Source organism: Gracilinanus agilis, chromosome 5 (assembly GCF_016433145.1).
Source record: "Gracilinanus agilis isolate LMUSP501 chromosome 5, AgileGrace, whole genome shotgun sequence".
NCBI lineage: Eukaryota > Metazoa > Chordata > Mammalia > Didelphimorphia > Didelphidae > Gracilinanus > Gracilinanus agilis.
Window position 1 is genome coordinate 263,690,596 of NC_058134.1, and position 18,199 is coordinate 263,708,794.

The 18,199-nt window shown below is 35.3% G+C and overlaps 1 protein-coding gene across 1 annotated transcript in view; it reads right to left on the minus strand.

Annotated features, from left to right (window-relative positions):
* The window catches only part of TRHDE (thyrotropin releasing hormone degrading enzyme), a 455,256-nt gene that overhangs the window by 47,320 nt on the left and 389,737 nt on the right, over positions 1-18,199 (minus strand). The window contains exons 13-15 of the mRNA XM_044679190.1: positions 5,229-5,376; positions 3,272-3,369; positions 2,702-2,809 (exon numbers count right to left, since the gene is read on the minus strand). Coding sequence (XP_044535125.1) covers positions 2,702-2,809; positions 3,272-3,369; positions 5,229-5,376 — 354 coding nt within the window. The remainder of the gene's footprint in view (positions 1-2,701; positions 2,810-3,271; positions 3,370-5,228; positions 5,377-18,199) is intronic.

Consider the following 18,199-nt stretch of genomic DNA (forward strand, 5'->3'; position numbering starts at 1 on the left):
TGCAAGCCCAAAGGAAATTATGCCATGAGTCGTGCAGAAATGAAATCCTTTTGTCAACTGCCCAATTTCATTTTGTCAACTTTACATAACACTATACAGTTTAAACAGTCCTATTGTATTTGGTTTTAGTCATATGCTTCTGGATTTTTTAAAATCTTGATAGTATTTGGGTTAATACAAAGAGAGGGTAAAAATTAGGAAGAGAGAGGGCATTGTTTGATGACAGAAAGGGGACATGAACAATTGTCAGGTCAAGAGGGATGTTGCAATGATTTTTAAGACATTTGCAAAAATGATAACTTCATGAAAGTTAAATGAATTGGTAACATTTAGACTGGAGAAGTCTGATGGGTGATTTAATTGCTGTCCTCACATAAATGAAGGATGATTTTATGGATGATGAAAATGGGATGATTTCCATTTTCTCTTAGAGTAGAACCAGAGGGAAAAATCTATAACTTAAAGGGATATACTGTAAGAGGCTAGCTGAATTTTTGAGAGATTGGAACAGACAATTAAAAGGTGGTATTTAATCTTGTTATTGATTCAACAAGATCTTGATAAAAGTTATAATTCTAAATGACCACTGATAGCTATGATTAAATTCTAATTATCCAAGTGCATATTATATACACAGTAGGTTTTCTTTGGGGTCAGGATATACCCAGAATTGCCTTCTCACCTAAACTTTTCAAGGTGCCATTCATAGATGCTAAAATAAAGGAGAAGAATCTAGTTAAGTAACCTTTCAAGCAGAAAATCTGATCCTCTGGCTAAGTGTAATGTCTGGTTTAGGGATTCTTTACCCAACTAGTCCAATAATCAATGCTTACCAGTGGTGATAAGGAGAAAATTTTGCATGTGTATATATACCCCCCTATATGTGTATATAGCATACTTATGTATATATAGATATATGTTATAGATATATACATGTACATAAACATACACAGTATATTGTGTGTGTGTTTGTGTTCTTGTTGCTTGGAGAATGTAAGAAAGACCAACAGTACTAGCTGAACAGCTATGGTGGATTGATAAAGTTCAAGTTAATACTTGTTTGTTGAGTGAGTCAATGAACTGTTATATCCTTTTTATTGAGAACACACTTTGGATCATAATCTTAAATGCACTCTATCAAATAGTTATTATACTTTGCACTGTACTAAGATAAATGCAGGTTGAGATATAAACCCAGAAATTTTCTCTCATGTCCTTTGGATAAAGGGAGGTAGATTTAAGTTCAATGCTAGGAAGAAATTACCAAAAATCAGAAGTGCCTTAAAATGGAATGGCTTCCTTACTAGATTGTAAGTTGCCTACCGGTAGAAATGTTCAAGCAGTGCCCAGATAACCGCTTGGTAAGGTGAAAGAAGTATTTATACAGTATATGCTTATTGGATTGAATTGGTAGTCTAAGTACCGAGTAGAAACAAATAATCCCCAATGTCTTTTCCAACCCAGAAATTCTGCTAAGTTTTTTTAAAACCCTTGCTTATAATTGATACCAAGTATATCAGTTCCAATATAGGAGAATGGTAAGGGTTGGCAGTTGGGGTTAAATGATTTGCCCAGTGTCACACAGTAAGGAAGTGTCTGAGGACAGATTTGAATCTCTCCTCTATAGGTCTGGCTTTCTATCCATTGAGCTATCTAGCTGTCTCTGACTCCTTAAGTTTCTAAAAGAAATTGTAAAGCTATGCTATCCTATTTAGTTAATTGTAAATAAAATTTGTTTGCCATAACTTTTTAGATCAAATAATGATTATAAAGTAAGTTTCATAAAATATCCTAGAAAACAGATTACAGATTTCATCATTTATTCCAGTGGCTTATTTCTAAACAAGGAAAAGTCCAGATGAGCAAGGGTACCTCAAAAATTTTTTTAAATCAAGGAATGAACTTATGTTATGCCTCTGAATAGAGTGAACACCTCATTAAATGTTAGTTAAGAAATTGATAAAGTGAGCCCCAATGCATAATCATAAACCAGTGTTATGGTACTTTGAAATTGCTACCTCCTCTGACCATATTTTCATAATCTTAGTATGGCAGGCAGAAAGAAAGAGAAAAAGGGAGAAAGGGAGAAAGGGAGGAAGGGAGAAGGAAAGAAGAAAAGTAGAAAAGGAAAGGAAGGAAGGAAGGAAGGAAGGAAGGAAGAGAAAGAGAGAGAGAGAGAGAGAGAGAGGGGGCGTAGAAGCAGAGAGAGTGAGAGAAAAGGAAGGAAGGAAGGAATGAACGAATGAACGAACAAAGGAAAGAAGGAAGAAGTATTTATTAAGCACTTTACTATGCACTAATCGTTAATAAAATATAATTAAGAATATACTTAAGAAGGCATCATTAAGCTTCTATTTATAAGCCATCAGTTATGAAGAACTCATTACTCTCCTAAGGGGGTCCATTCAAATTTTTAGGAAGTTCATTTTTTATTTAAAGTCTAATTCTTTTCCTTTACAACTTACTCTTTAAATTTTTTGACATTGAATTATTTTTACTAGAACAATAATATTTAGCTGAAATGAATTTTGGAATGTATTTTTCTGGCCTATGTTATCAATTTGTGAAAGATTTCATATGTTCTTATATGTATATATAAATCTATGGTATATAAGGGAAAGATCACACCTACACACACATACTCATCAAGAATCTTCAAGAGGACTAAATTTTGTGGATACACAAATCTTGTTCAACTCACCGGTTCCTATTGCTGGAAATCCAGTCTGAAATCAGTGTTGAAGCCTGCTGGTGACAGTGTTTGTTACCAAAACTGCATGCCAACATTATAACTTCTCGACGTAATTCTCTGGGTATTACAAAAGTAAAAGAAAAGAAGTTTAAAAAAATTGAAAGGTAATCCCTCTCTCTCCATCACCATTTTAGGAAGTCAGTAATTATTCTCACAAATAGTCAATCAGAACACAATTAAAACAAACATGTCTAAACTCTGTCATTCTAGTAGGCTAAATATTAGCACATAGTAGGCTAAATAAGAAACAATTAGCACATAGATTAACGAAATATGTGGTATTTCTTCTGTGTAAACATTATCACAAAAATGCCATGAGTTCAAATTCCAACATCACTAATGGAGACAGAACTTTAACATATAGAAAGAAAAAAGGTTTGTTTTCTGACATATCAGCAATCCTTCCCAGAGAAGGAAAAGGACAGATGAGAAATGAAAGTAAGACTGTCTCATGTTGCTAAAATCACAATAGTATTGGTACTATTTTTGTGGTTAGAGATAGAAAAAAGAGAAGAGTACTCATGTTGGTAAGATGCCTGAACAAGGGATCCATTAAAATTATTTGTTGGCCAGCCAAGCTTGATGTACATCGTTGCAACTTGTTTTAAAACATATTCCTAAATGGGGAGGGAACAAAAGGTAGCGTCAGTGTTAATATTTTAGTCTATCCACCCAAATCAAGTGTTTAAAACTAATCGTCTCATATTGTGAAAGTGATTATTTACAAACAGCAATCTAGCTATAGACATAATGCTATCTTATGAGATAACTACTTTAATTCAAGATGCAACATTTATTAAGCATTTATGGTACTAAAGACATTCTACTCTATTCTTGTAAAGAAAAATACTGAGATAATGCTGAAAAATAAAGCATATCCTTGACTTCATAAGGAATCTCTGAGAAATGTTCTGATGAACATTTTGTGAAGAGTTTGGCTAGCACGCACTGTGTAAGGCATGCATAAGTATGTGCGTAGATCTTACATGTAAATTGTAACGATGTATGATGAGGACATAGAGAGAAAAATGGCTTCAGAAGTAAATCCAATGACCCAACATTTCTATTTATCTTTACAGACTGAGATCATTCATTAGTAATTCAATTTTAATATCCCTTCAGTTCCTGGTACATTTTACCCCTGGTAGTAGTGTAAGCTGTGTTCACATCCCTTAATTTCAGGCAGGAAGAAGAGCATTGAATTTTTTTAAACTGCTCCTGAAAACAAATTGTCTGACATGATAAACCATCTAGAATATATACAGATCAAATAAATCTTACATTTCCATAAGTTCCATGCACACATGTGTGTGTGTGTCTGGAAGAAAAGGAGAAATGCAATGTGTCTTCTTCCAGAAGGTGAAAATTATGCCATCACTAAAATGACACATTTCTTTGCATGTGTGTTGTGAGGCCTTTGACAGAAGTCGTAGTGGTAAAACCGTCAAGCCCCAAATGTTACCATTTTTATTTATTAAAACAGAATTGCATCTGTGTAGGCAGGCTATGCATTTTTAAGAAAACAAGGAGCAACTCTAATGACAATCTGGGAATCGAGATGCCTCCATTAAAGAGATTTTATGCTACAGTCATCTAGTTTTAAACAATACTAAGGCTGTAAGTTAATTAAAAGAATAGTCAGTATGTTATGGGAAGGAGGGTTATTTTATGGGATCCTGGTCGAGCTCTTAAAAATGAATATAAGAAAGAGAACAGTGTGTAAAGTTAACACTGCATACAAACACTCTTTCACATATACACCAAAATTAGATAGGTAATGAGAAAATGAAATATCAAATGCTCATTAGCAGTACTCAATACTAATATAATTTGAAATGGTCATGAAATTTCTCCATTAGTTAACGCCGACAGTAATATTTTAGTTTCCCAAGTCGAGGGAAGACTTTTCAGGTAGTATATTTTGGAATGTTTGTCATGCTTTCCTGTCTATTTGGATTATCTATTGTTTGCTGCTCTGTTATCCCCTTGGACCCAATTATGAATGGGCTTTTGCCTCAATGTTGATCTTATCCTTGTTAATTAAGGAAGTGAATTGAATTCACTATGCCCTTTTGGATAAAAATAATGACTAACAATCTTTACTGCAATTGTCGGGATCCTGTTAAGATCTTTAGAATCCCTCTGCCTGGGTTATTTCAGTCCTTAGTGAGTGAAGAGCCCTATAACTAGAAGGAAATAAGTTTGGACTTGGAAGATTTGGGTTGTTTGTCTCTGTGGGAGTTTTTTATGCTGTAACATTAAAGTTACATATTTTTTAGGGTCGGACATATTAGCTCATCTTAAATTTTCTTCTTCAAACGATAAAAAAACCACACATCCATAGGAACATACGAGAAAATTAACGAGAGAAACAATTAGGGAGAAAGCAAAGAACTTTGAATTAGTGCACAATAGCAGATGATGATAAATCAGCACATCTTTAGAGAATTGAAGATGAAAGAAATATATCTTTTACATTGAAGACATTGTAGTTCTCCATTCGGTCCAGTAATTTATCTAGAGGATAAAGGGCCCGGCTGGCGGCATGCCAAGGAAGAAAATCCTTCTCCTCCGAAAGGTATCTGATAATCTCCAGGGGAATATTCTGAGGCAAATAGCCAGCTCTGTGTGGTCCAAAAAAAAATTAATGTTAATTAAATGCAACCGATATACACGATGATGCAAAAATGAGGATTTTTACTTATGCACATTAAAGGAGGAAAGTATGATAGTCATCACACAAATGAAGTCACTTACATGCTAAGGAGGTTTAATATATGTACATATATATGTGCATGTATATAAACAGAATATAGTCCTGTGCAAGACACCAATGTCCTTTCATATACGGGGATTCTGATCATTATAAAATATACATAAATTCTAAAACATCAAAATGCATATTTTTAAAGAAAGAATATTATTCCCTGAACTTCCTCTGGTCTATACAAAATCAACCACAGATATTTTCTTTCATGGCAAAGTGTTCCGAGGTCACCAGTAATTGAAAATAATTGATTATTGAAGTGGCATTCTTTAGGCTGCTCAATTTGTCTACTTTACTTTTCAAGTAGCTCTGGGTAATGACATTTAGTTCAGATTGTTTTCCAAAGGGTGGCTAAATTAGAACAGCAAGAGATCGAGTCTCTTAGAGCTATGGTTCTCTCCGTGCTGCTACTTCCAAATCAGACTTTGCTATAAAACCAGAGGCTCGTATTCGAAGTCTCACTTGCCTCTTCTCACCCTATTAAAGGAGGGGGAAGGGGAGAGAGCTAAGCCACTAAAAGTGGCATCACTTTTCACAGCCATTTATGAAAATCTAATTGAACTTTCAATTTGGGTTCAAATTACAGGTGTTAAAAGGATAGAGTTTTCTTTCTTTATCTATTCCTTCTCACAATGGGCTACCATGTCACCTTGGGGACCATTATCAGACTCCTTGAAAAATGCTAAAAAGTGGAGCTTTTTAAATTTGGCCAAAGACACGCTGTCTGTGTTCCACACAAAGGCACAGGGAAGCAACTGGCCAATATGGTTACCACTTTGCTATGTACAAATTCCAAGGAACATAGACTCTAAACCAGTGGTTCCCAAAATTTTTTTGGCCTACCGCCCACTTTCCAGAAAAAATATTACTTAGCACCCCCTGGAAATGAAGAAACTATTTATTGAACTCAGAATAGAATGTAATACAAAAAAAGTGTGGCCATCACTGCCTCCCTGCATTGCTGCAGCACCCACCAGGGGGCAGTGGCGCCCACTTTGGGAATCACTGATCTAAACCAATTGGGCATTAAACAACAACACATGGCTTAATCTCATAGCTGGAGATGGAGATATTATTTATTTTCATTGGCATGATAATAATGTCAAATGTCTTCTCAACTACGGGGAGAGCAATAGCCTAAACTCAGCAAGTTAATATCATCTTTTCTCAAAAAAGTGTTAAGTAGTCTTAAACCTTAAACCTTAAAGACTGAGTGAAGGAACTAAAAGTCCAGGTTGTTGGCATGACTTTCTGAATAAAAAGCAGCCACAAAGAGCTCTGCATTCTCCATGATTGTCATATGCTGGACCACGATAGACAACTGAGGGGAGGAAATTTCGCTGAGCTGAATCCACCCCTGTCCTCATGACATCTTTGTTGATCATCCTCCTGTTATCAATAGGTAAATCTCTTTTCAATGACTGCTAAATGATTTTACATTTCATTTTCTTCCTAAATCAAATCTAAACCACCAGGAGACCGAGTCAGACCTAGCTTGGAGCCACAAATGAATGAAGACATAGAGATGAAACAGTAGAACTCCACCATCTCTCCAGCGGACCTGGAGTGAGGAGGGAATTGTAAAAGTGAAATCTGGGAGATGCCATCTTTAAGTGTATATATATATATATATATATGTATTTTCTGGACACGGGGAAATTATCAAACTACATTTCCCGTGGTCCAACGGGTTTCCGGTCCCGGTTCTTTGGGCGTGGGGAGGCCAACGTCTCGACGCACAGAAGAGTTAAATCTCCTGGGTTAGGAGGGAGTGGCTCTCTCTTGGCCAGCAGACTCCGGAGGAGACAGGAAACAATTATGGCTAGGCGGCAAGTTTTGAAGGCTTACAAGCACATGGTCTAATGACTTTATCTATCAGCATGGCTTTAATTAAAATACTAATATATATATTTATAGCAGCCTTTATCATTTTTCATATTAATAGAATGCAGGGAATTTCTCTCTTCCATTGCCATTGTGGCTAGGGCTGGTACAAGCACAAAGATGCTCGGCCGGGCAAGCTCAGACTAGATTTCAGATCTCTGGCTGCCTCTTGTGTTTTTTTCTTTCCTGAAACAGGTGACTGAACAACAATTCTGAGACAGATTTTTTAAGTCTGGCACCTATCTTGTGCATCTGAGAACTGTTATATTGCTGATCTGTGGTTGGTTGCCCAGGGAGAAGTGTTGCCTACAATAATGCTAAATGACAGATAATATGACACCCCATCGCCATTAGAAACTGGAGAGTTTCTGCTCGAGCTGAAAGGCTTAACAAAGTTCAAGCCATGGACTGACTTATCAAGAGATCTAAATTTGTGAGTAACACAGATTGCGCAGGTCAGAGGTAAAAGCATATACCATATTGGTTCCACAGCCCTAAAAACTTGTGTTTACTTCTCAGCAATATAGAACAAGTTTGATAGGTTACTATTTTGTGTTTAAAGCATTTGTTCTTATGTTCTTAAAAACCTGTTTTTAAGCATTTTTGGTGTCTATTAGATGAAATTTGTTATGTTCTAACAAATCTGTTTTTAAGGATTTTTGGGTGACTATTAGATGAAATTTGTTATGTTCTAACAAATCTGTTTTTAAGGATTTTGGGGTGTCTATTAGATGAAATTTGTTGTTCTAACAAATCTGTTTTTGTTCTTACAAATCTGTTTTTAACCATTTTTTGGCATCTATAAGATGAAATAAATAGCTGTCTCATGCCTGATATCTACTTTGCCCATTGAGTACCTGTCAAAAAGGTTAAGAAAATCTTAAACAATGGCTACATTTAAGAATTAAGAGATTTCCCCCAGAATGCTGAGATAAGCCATAGTGAAGAGAAAAACCTAACTCTTCTCCAAGAGAGAAGACAGTTTATAACAGTATAGAGCTTTCTGGGGACATACAAATTTCTGAACTGCTAGTGGCAATACCATGACCAAATTTCATTCCCTCTCTGAGGGAAAAATTGAAGAGCTCATTAAGGAATCCAGTGAATCAGTACTCATGGGATTTTCTGAGAAACAATAGGGGAATTAATGTTGTTTTATATGTATTATGGTTATTGAAATGAAAGTCTTACTACCTTTACTGAACTGTGAGCCCCAGGAAGATTAGAAGTGAGAAAGTCAGGATGCAAGGGTACTTGTTTTGGATCCAAAAGACTAACAATTTCAATCTCTTCCAATCTACTAGCTCTGTAGTTAAGGGTTTCATTAGGGCTTTAGTCTCTAAAGTCTCATTTTAATTAGTATTTTAACTGTCTCCTACTTTTAACTACTTTATATTTATTTGTATTTTTCTCTTTCTTTATGCTGTTAGAAAGTTAAATATTTGTTCATCTCCTTCATTAGAAGCTAAATTATGTGAGAAGTAATTGTTTAATATTTTTGGTAATAATTTCACCAGTGCCTAGCACAATGCTTGACACTTAATAATGCTTGCTGATTGATTTCCTCATGAGGAAAATATGCACATTAATAGTTCTCAAGGTGGTTATAAGAATGAAAGAAATAATGGATGCAAAAGCTCTTTGTAAATCTAGAAGTGTTATTTTTATTTAATCATTTTCAAATGTGTCCAGCTCTTTATAGTTCATGAAAAGAACTCTAAATGGCTTTAATGGAATTTATTCTCTTCATATCTATTCTATATGTGCGTAGATATGTACTCACTGTCTGCTTCATTAGAATGTAAATTCCTTCCAGATATGTTTTTATTCTTTGTATTTATATCCCTAGTAATGTCATTGGCACACAGTAGGCACTTAAATTTTTGTCTGAATATTGTACAAGTATTATAAAGCACCAAAGTATTTGATCAGTCTTTAAGAAGAAAAATAATTGATTGATTAGATATGTCTTAATTGTATTCCATAACTAGAAATAATGAGCATTACCAAGAAAGTAATTAAAATGTCATACCTGTAGAAGAGGGTTTAAACATTTTTGTATGATCAGGGGTGATACGTGAAAGTAGACAAGGACCTAATTTAGACCTGATGTAGAGGAAAACCTTGCCAATCATTAATAATGTCCAAAATTAGACTTAGTTTGTCTTGGTAGATAGTGGATTGTCTCTCACTGGAGGGCTTCCATCAAAGGACAGATGGCCCCTTGTTGGCAGGGCTCTCCTGGGGTTTCTTTTTTGGTGTGTGGGTCAGTCTAGATGGCCAGTGAGGTCCCGTATGACCCTAACTTCTCCAGTTCTCACAGTTGCAGAATTTATAAGATAACGATATATTTGCTATTTTTTTGGTAGTTAAAAGCATCTGTGTATAAGAAGTATACTTGGAAGTGAGTCATGTAATTGGGCTAAGTCAACTAAAATTTAATAAGCAATTTTGTCCCCTGCAGAGCAGCATTTAAAATAGTTAAATCCTTCTTTCATAGATCTGTCGACAACCCACTAGAAGAAAGTTGCATTTTACATGAGAAATAATGCTATGTGCACATAGTTTCCATGATTTAGCATTTGGAAATTCTTTAATAGATGGGAAGTATTTTTACATCTCCAATTTTTTGTTCTCTAGCTGCTTAAAGTGGAAGCATGGGACAATTGCTAGCAGTGTGACTCTGGGCAATTCCCTTAACCTTTACTGCCACAGGCAACTCCTCAGGACTTATCTACTGAGAGAGACCAGTTCACCATTTGGATCCTACATAGATCTGTCCTTGTTGTTCAGTCTTTCCCATTGGGTTTGACTCTTTGTGAACCCTTTTGGGGTTTTCTTGGCAAAGATACCGGAGTTATTTTCCTCCTTAGCTTATATTAAAGATGAGGAAACTAAGACAAATAGGCTTAAGTGACTTGTCCAGGGTCATAGAGGTAGTGTCTTAGGCTAGATTTGAATTCAAGTCTTCCTGTCTTCAGATCCAGCATTTTATCTACTTTACTGACTAGCTGCCATAACACACATCTGTTGCCTCTATTCTTAAGTTAAAAGCTAGGGATCATTAAATTAGGCACCGCCTCAACTCCTCTTGACATATACTCCATGAATACAACAAGTAAAAATAGGAAGGGGGCTTAGCAATAATTCGGCTAAGTCCTTCACTTTGCATAGAAGGAAAATGAGAAATGTCATTAATATCCCCCAAAGGACTCCATTCAAATAATTCACTCATTATACATCTTAAATTTCTATTTAGAAAACACTGAAAATCCATTGGATGACTGTAGGCAAAGACAAGTTAATAAAACTTGGACTAGGATCTTTTCTCCATCAGCCACCTCCAAAGTTGATCAAGGCAATTAGAACTTACAAAGTTCTGATGACCTCATTTGTACAGGAATCTGGTACTCAGATACCATGCAAAGCAATGTAAGATGCATGTTTTCATTAAATGGGAAGTAGGAAGATGTTGACCTCCCAATCAGAAAACTGCAATGCTAGTAGTCTTGCTTCCGTGATCCATGGCAAGTCAAGTCATCTCTTTGGGTCTGAGATCTCTCATTTTAAAATGATGACAGTATGGTATAGTGGAAAATACATATCTGACATGGATTATCTGCATTACCTTGTGCGTATAACTCAATATTCCTGGTCTCAGTTTCCTCAACTGCAAAATGAAGGGTTAGCCTCTCAGATCCCTTCTAGCATGAAATCTATGGTTTTATGAAGGAGTAGGTATAGATGATTCCTCCAGTTCTTTTTGCCTCTAACATAGATCCATATCAGTATACTTTGGTCAAACCAAGTAAATAAGCATTTTTTATTATGTTATATATCTCTTACACATATATTATATATAAGTGACTACCATGAGCCAAATCTTGGGCTGTGGGTGGAAGGTAAGAAGAAAAGCAAAAATTATCCCTGCTTTCAAGAAGCCCACTGTAAATTGGGAGAGACAACATACAAATTGGGATTAATTAAAGATAATCTTAGAAGTGGGCAGCTAGGTGGTACAGTGGAGAGAGCATACAGTCTGGAGTCAGGAAGACCAGTGAATAAATCCAGTTTTAGCTGTGTGACCCTTGGTGAGTCAATTAATCCTGATTGCCTCAGTGTCCTCATCTGTAAAATGAACTGGAAAAGGAAATGGCAAACCACTGAAGTATCTTTGCCAAGAAAATCCCAAATGGGGTCATGGGTCAGATATGATGGAAATAACCCGAAAACTACAACAAATCTTAGATCTAAAGCATAAAGTAAATGGAAAGATTTTTTTCATTTTTAATGTTTTTTACATTTTTATATTTTTTTAAATTTACATTTACATTTTAAAAAATAACTCATTTGTTAATTCCCTTTATTGTAAATTTTTGAAGGATAGAATGAAGGTCTGAAAAGTTTTCCATAGCACATCACATAGTAGAACAAAAGATAAAGATAAGCTAGAAATGTGGGGGAGACTATCTAAGTAATGACTTCACATAGGGTAATGAGTGGAAGATATTTCACTAAATGAAGGAATAAAAATCCTTAAAAAAGAAAACAGACTAACTATCCCCACTACAACCCCTCTAAAAATATTCATTCTTGATATTAATGTAAGTGAATAATGCATAATTCAACACACTTGTTGATTTCACACTCACCCACTATTTCAACCTGCTTGTTGTCAAGATATGTAACTGCATTTAATTGGGAAAGTGGCTAATCAGCTTCATTACCTAGTTAAATATTTCAGAGATAATGTTAGTGAACAAGCTAAGTAGTTTAGAGTTGTGTGTGTGTGTGTGTGTGTGTGTGTGTGTGTGTGTGTGTGTAATTGGTTCTTAATGATATTTGTGATTACTATTACTTATACTTTGATCAATATTAGAGGAAAGATATGGGGAGAAGTGAACAGAACAGTATATAAAATATAAATCTGTTTTGTAAATAGTATATTTAAGGTCTTGAAAATCTGTTTCCCTAAACTTCAAAATAAAATGTTCACGATAAAATATTAGCAATAAAACATCAACCATTGCATGTTATTTCATTTTTGAAACTAAAGAGTTGTGCTAAGTTTAAAGAGAAATGATGTTTAAATTCTCCAAACTATTTTTGAAGGAGATAATGGACCTACTCTAGTATCTGCAAAATTGTATTTAGCTTTGGATGCTACATTCTAAGAAGAACAATGATGATAACATGGAGATCATTCAAAGGAGGATGACCAGGATGGTGGAAGACTTCACAATCATGTCCCATGAAAACTAGTTAAAGAAACTGGGAATGTTTATTTTGGAGAAAAGGAAACCTAGCAGGGCAATGGTGACTGTCTTTAAGAATGTGAAGGACTTAACAAGTAGAAAAGAGATTTAACTTGTCTTCCTTGGTTCCAGAAGGCAAAATAATGGGTAGAAATTGGAAAAACATAATTTCATCTTAGTGTATAGTAATTAAAGCTACTCAGTAATAGAGTGGTCACATTTAAAAGGCTTAGATTTCTCCTTCACTAGTGTTCTCCAAGCAAAGGATAGATCAATGCAGACCTGTAAGAAATAGGATTCTTGATCAGAAAAAAATTGAAATAGATGACCTCTAAGATCTCTTCCAACACTGAAATTCTGAGAATTGTATTTCTGTTCTGAGCCTCTGAATCCTAAATCCTTCCTCCAGGATAAATAGGACTCTTTACTACTATCTTTAGTAGAAAGAGAGCTGACCCTTAAAAACCCTTGTTCAATCTCCAGATCTAGCCTTACTACATTTGTAACATTAGGCAAGTTCATTAAAACCTCTGAGCCTCAATTTCCACACCTGAAAAATAGGATAATAAGACACAATAAATCATAGTGACAGCAAAAAAACATTTGTAAACCTAGATAAATGTGAGAAATTATTATTATTTTAAGTCATCTGATATGGATACAAAGCATTTTCTTTTAATTTGTTTATTTTAAATACCTCTATCATACAACTTGGCATCCCAGAAAAAATGTATAAGCAAAAATAGGAAAGAAAACAAAATCTGAACTTTTAATTATGAGATATAATTTTTAAAATTTCTTATTATGAAAAACTACTAACTGAGGTCTTTTTGATGAAATATTCCTCTTTAGAGAATACACACACATTTACACACACATACAAACAGAAGATGAAGGCTTGGGATCAAGTTCTATCTCTGTTCATATCAATTGTGTACCCCTGGGCAATTCAATTACCTACTCTATGCACTAGACAACTCTCTGAGTCTCTTAAGTTAGACATAATTTTCTGTATAATATCTAAAGTCAAAAATCTCCACAGTAATCAAATTAATGACCCAGAACAAAATCCATGTGTGAATTCTATTTTATATCTTTTCTTTCATATTATTTTCATATATTAAAATAAAAAATTCTACTCTGACACTACAGCTAAAACATGAGTCAAAAAGATACAGTGAAATACAGATGAACTAATTCCTTTGTTCATACCACTGATGAGACAGCTTCAACTAGTATTCAGCCAGTCATTCAAAAAGAGCCTGTGGGGCAGCTAGCTGATGCAATGGGTAGAATGACAGGCCTGGAGTCAAAAAGACCTGAGTTTAAATCCAGCCTCAAACACTTACTATCTATGTGACCGTGGGTAGGTCATTTAACCCTATTTGCCTCAGTTCCTCATCAGTAAAATGGGCAGGAGAAGGAAAGAGCAAACCTCTCCAGTATCTCTGCCAAGAAAACTCCAAATGGTATCAGATATGAATGAAATGACTTATTAACAGCAATAATCATTATTGGGTCAGCTAGAGAGGACTTGAGTTCAAATATGGCTGAAGACTCTTCCTAGCTGTGTGATGCTGGGCAATTCATTTAACCCATGATTGCCTAGCCCTTGCCATTTTTCTGTCTTAGTATTTATATTGATGATTACTAGAAGGTAAGAGTTGTTTTTGTTTTTTTTAAAGGCACGTAGAATGGAACAAGTAAGAACTTTCTCACTTTGTTCATCTCAGTTCTTCTGGCCTCAAAAGAATAAAAGTGACATCTGGCCTTTTTTTGTAAAAAACTCTAAAAGGAACAGAATAAAGTATTTTTTAATGAAATCACCCAACAATTGTTATTTCAAGGAACTGAATTCTCAGTATGTTATAAATACCCAAACTATTGGTTAGTCAACACTAGACAAGCAAATGGCTCAATTTAAAAAGAAGACCCTCTGCTCTCCAATGCTCTGTCCTGATGTGCAGATGACAAAAATGAAGCAGCCCCATCCTCCAGAGTCATCAAATACAGGCCAAGGGAGGGATCCTGGAGCTGGGTTAAGGGAACAATCTAGCTGAGAGCAGAGGACCTTAGCACATTCTGGTGATAGCTTGCCTTCAGGGATGGTCATTTCTGAATGCAACAATCCTGACTGATCTTCTCTAAGGCATAGAGAAGAATGAGATTTGCATCGAGAGAGAGAGAGAGAGAGAGAGAGAGAGAGAGAGAGAGAGAGAGAGATATGCCAATTAGATGAGAGAATTAAAACTGGAAAAGAAGCAGAAATGTTTTATGGTCCTGACATTCAATAACATGATTCAAGGGCCACGTGAATAATTAAGGAAGTTTTGATTTGGGAGGAAACATAGTAGAATTTAAGATCTTTTGATGGCGGATACTGTTTCCTTTTTTTGTAGTAGTCATATTATTTGTATTCCTAGTATTCCTAGTGTATAGCATAGTGTCAGGTGTAAAGATTAAAATTAATATATAATAACTTATATTTTATAACGTTTATTAATAATAACTAAAGTAAGAAAAAGCTAGCTAACCAAGTCACAGTGGTGTGAAAAAGCGAGAGGCAGGGTTTCAGAACTATATCAACAATAATGTAAAGACACATGTAAATGAAAGGGAAAAGATGCTGGATAATACAGAAAGGAATTCTGGGGAACGTACTTCAAAGATTTCAAGATTTTCTGACTATACACAGAACAGAGTAGGTGTGTAATAAATGCTGAATTATTGATGGAGACGATGTTGATCAAGAGGTTTCCCTGACACTCTTAGTCAACATCCCTTTCCTCTTTCCCCTCCAAAATAGTTTGTTCATTTGGTGTCTACTTTGCGGTCAGAGAGGCAGTATGGGTTAGTGAATAGAAACATAAAATGGCGATTTGGGGACTTGTGGGGCAAAAGAAAGAGTTAAGGTTGGGCATGGAGGGTACATGGGCTGTGATCAAATGAAAAAGGGTTACATAGAAACATGGAAAGAATCTAGAGGAAAGATGGCCTCAAGGAAAAACTATGGTAAGAACAGACTACAATTCTTGGGGAAGAAAAGGTCAGTCCTACCAAACTATATGAAATGGAACTCAAATACCTCTAGCTAAAATAGTTTTTGGATTGCCCTTCTTCAAAAGGGATAGGAGACAGACAAGGTTTTCCCCTTCAATATTTCTCCCAGTTCATAATTAAGTATTGAATCTGGTATAACTTTAGGACCAGTCTTATGCATATTGCAATTTCTAGATTCACTCATTTTTACACTATTGCTACCAAATGCCTGCTGTTATTAATCAGGCACTTTCAGTCAAGTCCAACACTTGGAGACTTTATTGTGGACTTCCCTGTCCAAAATACTGGAATAGTTTGCCATTTCCTTCTCTGAATGATTTTTAAAATGAGGAAAATGAGGCAAATATACTTAAGTGACTTTTCCAGAGTCACAAGAGTTTGAGACCACAAAGATGAATCTTAACTCCAGATCTAGTACTCTATCTACTATACCACATAGTTGCCCAGAATTCCTTTAACTAAGCATAGTCTTTCATGCCAAAACTAGCTGTAAAATGCTCTTTTAGTTAGAAATTCTTGAACCTTTGGATTTCATCTCCCAGTATCCCTTTCCCGGTGCCCCCATGTTTGTGTCTTCATGTAATTGTTTATAAGTTCTATAACCACGCCTTTTTGCTCTCTCTTATCCCACATGTGAGCTGGGTGAGCTCTCTAGTTTTTATCTTCCTTTGCTTCAAGTTAGTATTAATAAACTTTATAAATATTATACTTGGAGATATCGTATATTAATTTTGAAGCTTACAATGCTTAATAAGCAAATACTTTATTGAGACAACAGTAGGACCAAAACTCATTTCCACTAAAGTTAATCATAAATTATTAAAATCAGGATAAAGGAAATGGGGTTAGAGAATGAGTAGAAACTAGGAACTTGAAGGATGAAGTTAAAGGAGGACGGGTAAGAGTTCTTTCTCCCAGAGAGTTGAAAGGGATAGTCATTTAACCTCTGTTTGCCTCAGTGTCCTTATTTGTAAAATGGAGATAATAATTTCATCCATCCCTTAGAATTTCTTTGAGATTAAATGAGATAATATTTGTAAAATGCTTTTCAAACCTTAAAGTCCTATATCAATGCTAACAAAGATGATGATTGGAGGAAAAGAAGCTGGTAATATTGAAGACAAAGTGTGCCCCCATTCATATTTGCTGTGGTTTACCCTGTTTACTTTAAGCTGTGTGTGAACAAAAATATAAGAGGCCCAAAGGTGTCTGCATTCATGCAGCTTAGCAGGCCTAGTGATGGTGAGTTGAATGCCATGCCAACTCTGATTCATGTGATTTATGAACATTTTTTAAAAGATGTGACTACCTTTATTAGAAAGGAGATTCCTTCCCAGAGGATTTGCTAATAGAGGTATCAATATCTATATGAGGAATTGCTATTTTACTAGACAACTTCTAAAAATCCCTAGAATAGCTGGCCAGCCCCCTTCATCAGAGCACTGAAAATCTGAAAGAAGGTTGATTTAAAAAAAAAGCCAAGAGGAATACATTGTTAAAGGATAACATCTTATTTAGTGAGCACTACACATGCCAATACATAGGTGAAATGCCTCCCTGACCTACCATGTTTAAAGCTGGAAGGAGAAGTGAGGCAGCTGAGTGGCATAATGGTTAGGAAATGCTAGAATTGGAGTCCCTACACATTTACTAGCTGGGTGACCCTGAGCAAATCACTTAAACTCTTTAGCTTCAGTTTTCTTATCTGTAAAACCAGGATGCCACCTCCTTCACAAGATTGTTTTAACAATCATATGAGATAATATATGTAATGTATTTTGCCAATCATAAAGCACTATATAGATTTTGATCATCAATCAATCAATTAGTCAATAATCATCATCATCATCAGTGTGTCAGAGAAGTATTAAAATAATTCTCACTGGAACTCAGCCTATGTGGATTCAAGTGATAACCCAAATAATCCTATCCCAGAGCATGCTTAAAACTACCATTTACTTTTCTTCAAGCTTGCTTTAATAGCAGAGTTGGACAAGTCTGGAACTGATGCTAAATTATTTCTAACTCCATTTCATGAGATTTAAAAAAAAACTCTAAATATATGGAATCTTTCTGCAGAACCACAGTCAAATCATTTGAAAAATACTTAGCGAAAGTGGAAATAGACAAGGCAAAGCACCAACTCCGAAACACTGACTTATGGGCAGAAAATATACAAAGCCCATTTTTACTGAGTGACTTTCTACATGAAAGTCCACCTCCAACTTTGCATGAAAATTAGCTCTAAGTACAGCAATGCAATACATATGAGGTTGCTTGATTAATTAAGGATCAAAGAATCTCAGAATTAGAGGGGATGATGGTGGTCAATTACGTTGATTAGTACCTCTCCCTCCAATGTCCAGTGTCATCTGACCCTTGCTGGAAGGTTGCCAAAGAACACAGATAGCTCTTGTTTTGTTTTCTTTTGTTTCTTTTAAGAACATAAGATCAATAAGGAAAAAAGATTTGTACAAAAAT